Raw genomic sequence first — 9327 nt, forward strand, 5'->3', positions numbered from 1 at the left:
TGCACACTTGCAGCTCCCTCCAGTTCCTCTCGGGACTTCCCTGGTGGCGCAGTGGTTGGGAACCCGCCTGCCGATGCAGGGGACACGGGTTCGACCCCTGGTCCGGGAAGATCCCGCATGCCGCGGAGCAAGCCCACGCGCCACAGCTACTGCGCCTGCGCTCTAGAGCCCATGAGCCACAACTACTGAAGCCCGCGTGCCTAGAGCCCGTACTCCGCAACAAGGGCAGTGCTGTCCATAGGCGAATGGGATACACATAATGAGGGTGTGGCCCGGTCAGGAAGATCAGCGAGTGTCGCCATGAGAAAGAGACCCTTGAGTGAAGGGTGAGTACGAATGAGCCAGTAGAAGAGCATCCTGGGCCATGCAGTGGGTTGGGGGGGCGGTGAGACAGAGCATGTGCCAATGTCCTGAGGTGAGGAGAAGCAATACGGCCACAGAACAGAGGCCAGTATGGCCAAAGGGCAGTGAGTTGTCAAGCAAAGGATTTTGGTGGTGAAAAACAGTTCTGACCTCACCGGGTTGCTGTGAGGCTCAAAAGAGCTAATATTGTAAATCTGTGGGTGGGGGTTTGGCACACAGCAAGACGTTTTCCCGACTGTCAATGGCAGTGTCTGCCCCCAGCTTCCCCTTGGACTATGTGGACAACTTCAGCTCTCAGCCCTCTCGTTAATAAGTCCATCCTCTTAGTCTGTTGAGCTCCCATCCACCTGTGCTAAGCGGCGCTGAGGAGAAGGGCACACAAAGGTTGGAGGATCATGGTTTCTTCCGTCAAAGACCCTCCAGGCCTCCAGGTAAGACTCCAGTGAAGCCCAGGGCCTTCACTCTTGTCTTTCTCTGATTCTGTTTCTGTCTCTTTTTCTCTGACTCCTCTCTCTCTCTTTCTCTCTCTCTGTCTATATGCATGTCTATTTCTCTCCATCTCTCTGTGTCTCTTTTCACCCTCTCTCCCATGCCGTCACCCCAAAGTTCATCAGAAAAAGGAAGAAAACTTTCTTTCCCAGGCATTCCCTACAGTGGCTAGTACTGCACTGGGAACCCCATCAGGAAAGTGCTGGCCTGGCAAAGGGCAGCCCTCGGAGCTGGTGCCTGTCTTGTGTCTGCCTGAGTCCAGGCATTGCCCTGGAAGTCCCTAGCGCCCCCTTGTCCCCTTTATGGCAGCATCCGATCTCAGTGAGGATCCCGTCAGGACGTCGGGACCGCCATCTTCCTGGGCTTCAGGCCTCCCTGGGGCTGCCTCGTCCAACACCAGCCCATGGGACTAGCTGGCTACATTACCCAAACCAGGTCACCTGCTGCCGTGAGGACGTGCCCTTCACCTGATCAGACAACCATATAGGGAGGTAGACCACCTGTTGCCTGTACCGGCCCCTGGACATGTTTGAGGTCTTTTCACAATAAAAGGAGCACCCCCCAAACTAAAGGAGACCCAGAATATCAAAATGGGCACTGTCCCATGAAACAAAAACCTTGGAGTCAGCTAGGAGAAATTCATCTTCAGCTAGCTGAAATTCATCTCAGCTTCATCCCGAGAGACTACAGAACAGGAATGAGCACAAGCCTGACCAGGAAGCGGGGCTGGGCTTAGCCACTTTCCGTCTGTGTGACCTGGAGCCGGCTCCGAAGAGGAGGAGGTTGGAGGAGCGATCTCTGCAGCCTTTCAGCACTGCCCTTCTGTGCTGTGTTCTGAGGGCGGAGAGAGGGTCATCCTTCCTAATTGCTTTGGGGGAAGTGGAGCCAGAGGGGCCCCGCGACCGGCCCCAGGACTCTGAGAGACAGCTCCTGCTGCCTGCACTAGACTGTGCTATGAAGTCTCTCTCCTAGTTTCCTATCATCTAGATCTGGGGTGACGAGGGGGTAGGCGGCCTTGCCTTCGTCAGAGGGAATGGCCCAGGTCTTTAGCTGGGTGGGTAGTTGTGGCACCAGGGCCTGTGGACGAGAGCGCTGGTCAGCAGCTGGACATAAAGTGTTGGTCTCACTCTCCCTAGTGGGGTATGGTGGTGAGCCAGTGGGCTCTGTGTGGGACTCTGAGACACTTGCCTGTCTGCTCCTTCCCTCTAGGGCCCAGCATACAGGGTGGGACCACCTCAAAGCCCACTGCTTGACTTCCTTCCCTCCCACCTCTGAGCCTGCCTCCTGGCAGGCGGCCCCCAGCTACACCTTCCCCATCTAGCAGCTACCCACAAGGACAGGAAGCCCAGCCCCCCACAGTCAGGTCTAAGAAATCTCACATTTCCATATTCCTCTAAAGCAGCTCTCCTCTGGGGGTGGAAACTTTAATCTGGTACCACCTCCAAGGCAGAGCGATGTCTGGGGATTCTTAACGCAGTCCTCATCGGTGACTAAGGGTATGTTTTGCTCTCTGCCCAGGCCCACGTGGCCTCCCAAATGTGGACCACTCCCCAGACTCCATGCCACTTGAGCTCATTGCCCAGCTGAGAACGCTGGTCCCCAGGGTCCAGCATCCCTAGGAACATCACGCAGCCCCTCCCCACCAGGGTCCTATCACGTTTAGGGCCATAAAACCATCCCTTCCCAGTCTCCGAGGAAGGTCATTCAAACCTCCCGCCTCCCCGAACTGTCCCTTCATTCCTCCAAAACTCTGTCACTCACCTCCAGAATGGCTCACCCTCACCCAGAGATCACCCCAGATAAACCCTTTTTAGAGCCAAAACTCAGGTAAAGAGACATCCCAGAGTTTCAGGCCTCCTTTCCTGAGGTGAAAATGAGGTCAAAGAAACCAATATGACTTCATTCCTTTTCCTAATAACTCACACTCTTACACTTCCATTTATGGAGCACGAGCTGCGTGCCAACTACAACGCTAAACCCATTCCTACATGAGATCATTTAATCCTCCACGGCCTCGTGCAGGGAGGGTTGTCGTTGCCTGTTTTGCAAAAGGGGATCTTGCGCAGATCCTTCCCGGCTAGTCAGGGTAGGAGCCGTGACTCCAACTCAGGATGTCTGATTCCAGCCGAGGCTTTTAGTCCCCTTGCCTTCAAAGACTAAGTCTTTTCTTTAACCCTAGTCCCACCCTTGACTCCCCCTCAAAGCTTCATTCACGTGGCTAAATGAATGAGCTGTAGAAAGTGACACAGTTACTAGTCAACTCTTCCCTAGCTTGGGGCGGTGAGCCCTCCCCACCTCACTCAGGTGGATGTCCTCCCCTTCCTTCTCCTTTTCCAACCCCCCAAAGAGAGGAAAAGACTCTCCCCACCGGAGGAGCCTCCTACAGCCCTGGCTCTAGATGTGCACTCACTCCCTGGATTCCCATATAACTCCGAGAAGCAGAGTTCACTATGCTTCCTGAATAAATGGGGAAACAGAGACTCTCCAAGGTCATGGAGCTGATTCAGAACAGAGCCAGGCAGGGCAGGAATAAAGACACAGTCAGCTCGATGTTTTGTGATGACCTAGAGGGGTGGGATAGGAAGTGTTGGAGGGTGGGAGGGATATATGTATACGTATAGCTGATTCACTTTGTTGTACAGCAGAAACTAACACAACATTGTAAAGCAATTATACTCCAATAAAGATATTTTTAAAATGTAAAAGAAGAACAAAGCCAGGGTTAGAAACCAGTCAGCCTGTTCCCAAGCCTCTAAGAAAAGCTCTCATTATGGACGAGAGCCACCATGGACAAGAGGTAACTCACACAGTGTCACTCACACAGCCGTGCCCTGAGCCTGCACTGTCCCAGGCACTGTGGTAGAGGCCTGACATGCAAATCCTCACAAAAAGCTCCCGGGGTAGGTACTGTCATTGTGCCCACCTTACAGATGTGGAAACTGAGGCTTGGCGATGCTAATCAACTTACTCTATGTCAACTAAGAGCAGGCAGGATTCAGACCCAGCTGTGAAGGCAAGGGCAGGTGGAATGGAGGGAGACAAGACTCTCAGTAAAACATGAGTTCTGACTGGGTTCATGGACCTCAACTGATGAGCTCTAGGGAGCCCGTGAATCTCATGAATTATATGCAAATGTGTGTATGCTTATTGGGCGTGGGAAGATATCTACAGTTTTCAATATATACTCAAAGGAATCCCTGAAGACCAAAGTGTTAAGAACTCCCTCACCTAGCACAGTGCCTGGCTTACAAAAGTCACTCAATAATACCTGTTGAACGAATAAGTAAATGGATCAGTGAGTAAATGAATGCACGTTCCTCCATGCCCCAGGAGACACCACAAATGACCTGGTACACACATCTATCTTCTGCGATGGCGAAAGCCATCTTGGGACCTGGGCCTGATCTGCCCCCAGGTCCTTTCTCCCAGTCCCGGATGACATAGCCAGGTGCTATGAGAGCTCCAAAGAGATGCTTCCTCCGCTTTCTCCCCACCACCCCTCCTGACAATGACCAGGCAGAGGCGAGAGCTGTGCAACTCAGATAATGAAGCTTTATTGATTGCTGGGAGGGGCAAGGGTGAAACAAGGCTCAGGTGTGAAGTGCTTGCGGTGGGGGGGTGGGGGACAGGACAGGGGATTCACCCAGTGAAATCTGTGTCCACGTGGGGAGCTTTCTAGGCCTGAACAGCGCAGAGCAGCTTTAGTTCTTGGTGCGAACGATCTGCTCGTGAGAGGACACCAACTTGCCATCCTGCACATCCAAGACTTTGGTGCGAATCTGACGACTGGAGGAGGTCACTGGGGAAGAGGGGAGAGAGGGTGTTATCAGCGGCGGATAGGCAATGGAGAAATCAGGAGTGCGAGGGCACTTAAACAAACTGTCTCCCTGCTGCCCTCTCCCCTGATTACCACTTCACCCGCTGCTCTCGCCCCGGCACGGATATCATCAGCACATTTCTTTCAGACTAGAGCTCCCTAAGGTCAGGGGCAGAGTCTGTGTCTTCAGACTGGAGCTTCCTAATAACTCAGCCCAAAATGGTTCCATCCAGATCTGCCCAAATGGACTGGTCTTGGTGGGAAGACCCATGTGGGGCTCTGTCCCTGATGCTGACCGCCAGAACTATGGGATCTGCCACATATAGGGGGCCACCAACTCCTCGCCATAAGGAGGGTTTAGAAAATGGCTTCTTCTACCCACAGAGATGCATAAGGGATACTGGGTGAGAAAACCCTAGCTCAACCCCTCCAGAAGCTCCCATCTAACATCCTAGACATGCTGGGAGACAGGGGGTGGTCTTGAGTCCAGGCTTGATGAGGAGGAAATTCTTACCATCTCTGGATGACTGAGAGCCAGAGGAGAACTGGGGGGTGGAGAAGCTGTGAAGACAGAAAAGGGGCAAAATGATCAGACACACAGGGGGCAGTGAGTGAACAGGGCGGAGCGGGACTGAGAGGGGGCCCCTACTCACTGGGCATCCTCGCCCTCCAGCAGGCGGCGGTAGGTGGCGATCTCCTGCTCCAGCCGCGTCTTCACGTCCAGCAGGATCTTGTACTCCTGGCTCTGCTGCTCCATCTCGCAGCGCAGCTGGGCCAGCTGCTCCTCCACGTTGCAGATGAGCCCCTGGATCTGGGACAGCTGCAGGCAGTAGCGGTTTTTGGTTTCCTCCAGGCTGTTCTCCAGGGATGATTTCTGTGAGGGAAGGAAAGAAGATCAGGAATCCATGAGGGTGGTCATTCTCTCCCTCCAGGACCCTGGGCACGCCGCCCCCCAGGCCTGGCAGCGCCCCTACCATGCTGAGATGGGACTGCAGCTCGATCTCCAGGTTCTGCATGGTGCGCCGGAGCTCTGAGATCTCGCTCTTGCTGCTCTGCACCATCTCGCTGCTGCTGGCCACCTCGCGGTTCAGTTCCTCTGTCTGCAGAAAAGAAAACATCGTTGGCACTGGAAGTTCCACGGAGGCAGGCGTCCTGGGTCCTTTCCACTCCGAATGCCACCCACCTTGCTGAAGAACCAGTCCTCGGCGTCCTTGCGGTTCTTCTCCGCCATCTTCTCGTACTGTTCGCGCATCTCGTTCAGGACGCGGCTCAGGTCCACGCCGGGTACGGCATCCATTTCCACGTTGATATCCCCGCCCACCTGGCCTCGCAGGTTAGCCATTTCCTGCACAACCAAAGAACGGTCCACAGTCAGGGGCCTCACTATGGCAACCGATCAGGGCTCCCTAGTCAGAGGTGTTCCAGGTCTGAACATTCCTCTCCACCATCTCTTCCCTCCCAGCTAACCCTCTAAGCTGGCTTTTCCATTTGGTTCTCACCTCCTCGTGGTTCTTCCGGAGGTAGGCCAGCTCCTCCTTCAGGCTCTCGATCTGCATCTCCAGGTCAGCTCTGGCCAGGGTCAGCTCATCCAGCACCCTGCGGAGGCCGTTGATGTCGGCCTCCACACTCAAGCGCAAGTTCAGCTCCGTCTCGTACCTGGAATGACCCAGGGAAAAAGGAATGAGACACCCTCCCTGGCCACACTGAAGGCTCTGTTCTCTTCCCCCTGCAGCTTCTGCCCATAGTCGGCATCCTGTGGGCGGTTTAGTGAGCCAGTCTTGAAGATGGCACGGATGGACACAGAGCCCATTATTCCTCAGATCTGAAATTCTGGGGAGGGGGACAGTGCCAAGAATAAGACAGCTGATCGTGCTATAGAATTCACGGAGGGGCGATGCTTCTGGCTTCAGCCAGCCAGTAGCACACAAGGCCTCCAGATAGGACTACCTCCTGCACTTCAGGGGCAGGCGGGGAAGTGGGGACTGCCCCTCCCTAAAGCAGTGGCCCCCTAATCTGGCTGTGGGTCAGGATCACCCAGGTAGCCTATTAAAAATAACTGAATGAAGAAATAATAATAATAACTGAATCCAAACCCCAAAGGTGGGGCCCAAGAGTCTCGTATTTTTACAAACACCCCAAGGGGTTTTCAACACAGCCATTGTGGCACATTCCGGCTCTGTTCAGGGGACACTTCTCCAAAAATGCCCAACCCAGGGGAGACGGGATGCTCTGAAACACCACTGCAAACTCACTTGGTGCGGAAGTCATCAGCGGCCAGGCGGGCATTGTCAATCTGCAACACGATGTTAGCATTGTCCACAGTGGCCGCAAGGATCTGCAGGCGGAAAGGGCACAGGTCGTTGGTCCAGTGGACAGCACTAGCCAGACCTGACTGCAGCCTGCACCAGGACTTTGCCTTCATGCTTCTGCCTGAGTCCCTGCTACTCCCCACAAGCCTTTGCCACGGCAGCCTAAAGGGTAACTCACAGTGGTCCAGATTTGACCCAGGACTTGGCTACTCGTGGTCAGCAGAATGGGTAGAAAGAGCCCTGACCTTAGATAAAAAGCCCTTGAGTTCTGATCCTGTATCTACCACTGAGTTGCTGCAAAGCCTGAGATGAGTCTCAGGCCCTCGAGTGCCCGACCCACAGAGGAGGGGAGTGACCGGACTCTCCAGACCCCCTTCCGGATCTGAGTTCTGCTCTCACTGCACAAGTCGGCCCTGCCAGTCCTCTGTAGGCACGTACACTCCTTTTCAAGTCTTCAGAGCACAGGACCTCAAAGTGGGGCTTTCCCAAAAGTTGAGATCCAGCTGGCACAGGGGATTTGACAAGAAGAAGCAAAAGGAAAGCAAACAAAGGTAGAACCCTGGACTGGCTAGAGTTCCCTCCCTCATCATCTGATTTCCCTAATCCACTCAAAGCATCAGAGCCAGATACCAAGGGAAGCAGGGTCAGCAGATCCCTGGGGTGACATGGGAGCAAGGAACGGGGGCTGAAGTCAGATAACACAAGCCCCCCAGGCCCTCTCCTACGCAGGGCACGTAAAGTGGGCCACCAGTGACTGTCTCTGTGGGTTTTCCATGCCCTCCTGGCTGTGGGGAGGGGCCACCCGTGCCAGGGCGCACGGGCAGCAGCCGCCACAGCCCAGACTAATGAGCTAATGAGTGACTTGGATGTTTAGCCTGGAGCAGTTAGAGCCTCGCTCCTCCCCTGTGCTGGAGAACGGGTTGCTGCCTCCTGTACTGGCAGGTGGGGCACTAGGGCTTTAGGCTTGGCTCGGCCATTAATTTGCTGTGTGACCTTGGGCAGACAGCCCAAAGCTTCAGCTTCTTCCTCTGTAATATGTAAGGGTAGGAATCCCTGGTCTCTTGTGGTCTGAGAATCTGGAGCTCAGAGAGGCATGAACAAGATAGGGGAAGGGAGACCATCTTCTCATAGACCAGCTCTGTTGGAGGCATCTAGAGCCAAAAGAAGGGATCTGGAGCTGGAAGCTCTTCTGCCTAAGAATCCCAAGTAACCAGTGGCCTGAAGCAGCCATTGCTCCTAAATGAGCTGGCTGGAGCGGCACCTCCCGCTGCCTGGTCCACGCACCTTGTTCCTCAGGTCCTCGATGGTCCTGAAGTAGGCGCTGTAGTCCCTGATCTCAGTGGGCCGTTGCTTCTGGTACCAGTCGCGGATCTTCACCTCCAGGTCAGTGTTGGCCTCCTCCAGGGCGCGTACCTTGTCCAGGTAGGAGGCCAGGCGGTCGTTGAGGTTCTGCATGGTCACCTTCTCACTGGCCACCAGGAGCCCATCACCACCGCCAAAGCCGCCACACACGCCACCACCTGAGCCACCACCGAAGCCACCACCGTAGCCGCCACCAGCCCCACCGCCGTATCCTCCACCGAAGCCGCTACCCATGGCCCCACCGAAGCTGCTGCTGCTGCTGAAGCTGCCTCCATAGCCGCCCCCCACCCCGCAGACACCCCCGGAGGAGTAGCGGGAGGAGGACAGGCCCCCGTAGTTGCTGGGGGCCCGGAAGGAGCCTCCGGCCCTGGCGGAAGACCCGCAGCTGGAGCCGCCGCTGATGACATAGGAGCCCTTCATAGAGCTGGAAGATGTGCCCTGGCGGCTGGTCATGGTGTCAAGGAGGGAAGTGAGCGAGCGAGTGAGTCGGCAGAGAGAAGAGAAAGGTGCTTGGGTGAGTTAGGAAGGGATGCAAGGCTTTATACTCCTGGGTGAGGGCGGGCCTGGCATTTTCCATTCCCCTTGGCTTTCATCACCCAGGGGACAGTGCCAACTCCCAGTCAGATCCCTCCTCTCCTCCGCCCCATCATGTCTGTCATATTTTACTGGAAACTCATTGTTCGGGGTGTTTCGGGTTTCTTGTCCCACCAGGTGTGAGTCACAGGAGGAGGTATGGGCCCACAGGCTACACTTTCCCTTTGGGCCCTGGGAACACAGCCCTCTGCATGCCGGGCTCAGCCAGGTGGTGGGAGAGGGTCTCTGCACCATAAACCTAGTGACTTGTTAGCCCCCATTAACTAGGTGGGTCTCTGACATCCACCTAGAGGAAGCCCAGCACTCCATGTTCCAGGAGGAACACCAGCATGGCAAGGTCACACGGGGCACAGAGACGCCCCCTCAGCGTTACCACCCATAAAAAGAAACAAG

General features: G+C 55.2%; 1 protein-coding gene across 1 annotated transcript; it reads right to left on the minus strand.

Moving 5' to 3' along the window:
• Positions 1 to 4384: 4384 nt before the first annotated feature.
• On the minus strand, positions 4385 to 8855 carry LOC137211604 (keratin, type I cytoskeletal 14-like). Its single transcript, XM_067714132.1, has 8 exons — positions 8263 to 8855; positions 6922 to 7004; positions 6169 to 6325; positions 5853 to 6014; positions 5644 to 5769; positions 5323 to 5543; positions 5184 to 5230; positions 4385 to 4651 (listed from the first exon to the last, which is right to left on the minus strand). Exons 1-8 carry the CDS (start codon positions 8791 to 8793, stop codon positions 4554 to 4556), a joined length of 1425 nt encoding a protein of 474 aa, XP_067570233.1. The 5' UTR covers positions 8794 to 8855; the 3' UTR covers positions 4385 to 4553.
• Positions 8856 to 9327: the final 472 nt, after the last annotated feature.

This window comes from Pseudorca crassidens, chromosome 19 (genome assembly GCF_039906515.1).
Source record: "Pseudorca crassidens isolate mPseCra1 chromosome 19, mPseCra1.hap1, whole genome shotgun sequence".
In the NCBI taxonomy this organism is placed as follows: Eukaryota; Metazoa; Chordata; class Mammalia; order Artiodactyla; family Delphinidae; genus Pseudorca; species Pseudorca crassidens.

Bases quoted from the DNA above. Each gene is read 5' to 3' on its own strand.
- LOC137211604 (XM_067714132.1), bottom strand. From the start codon at position 8,793: ATGACCAGCCGCCAGGGCACATCTTCCAGCTCTATGAAGGGCTCCTAT. The intron at 7,005-8,262 runs GTGCGTGGACCA...TTCCGCCTGCAG, and splicing joins TCGAGGACCTGAGGAACAAG to ATCCTTGCGGCCACTGTGGA. The intron at 4,652-5,183 runs GTAAGAATTTCC...CCTCTTCCCCAG, and splicing joins CTCTCAGTCATCCAGAGATG to TGACCTCCTCCAGTCGTCAG.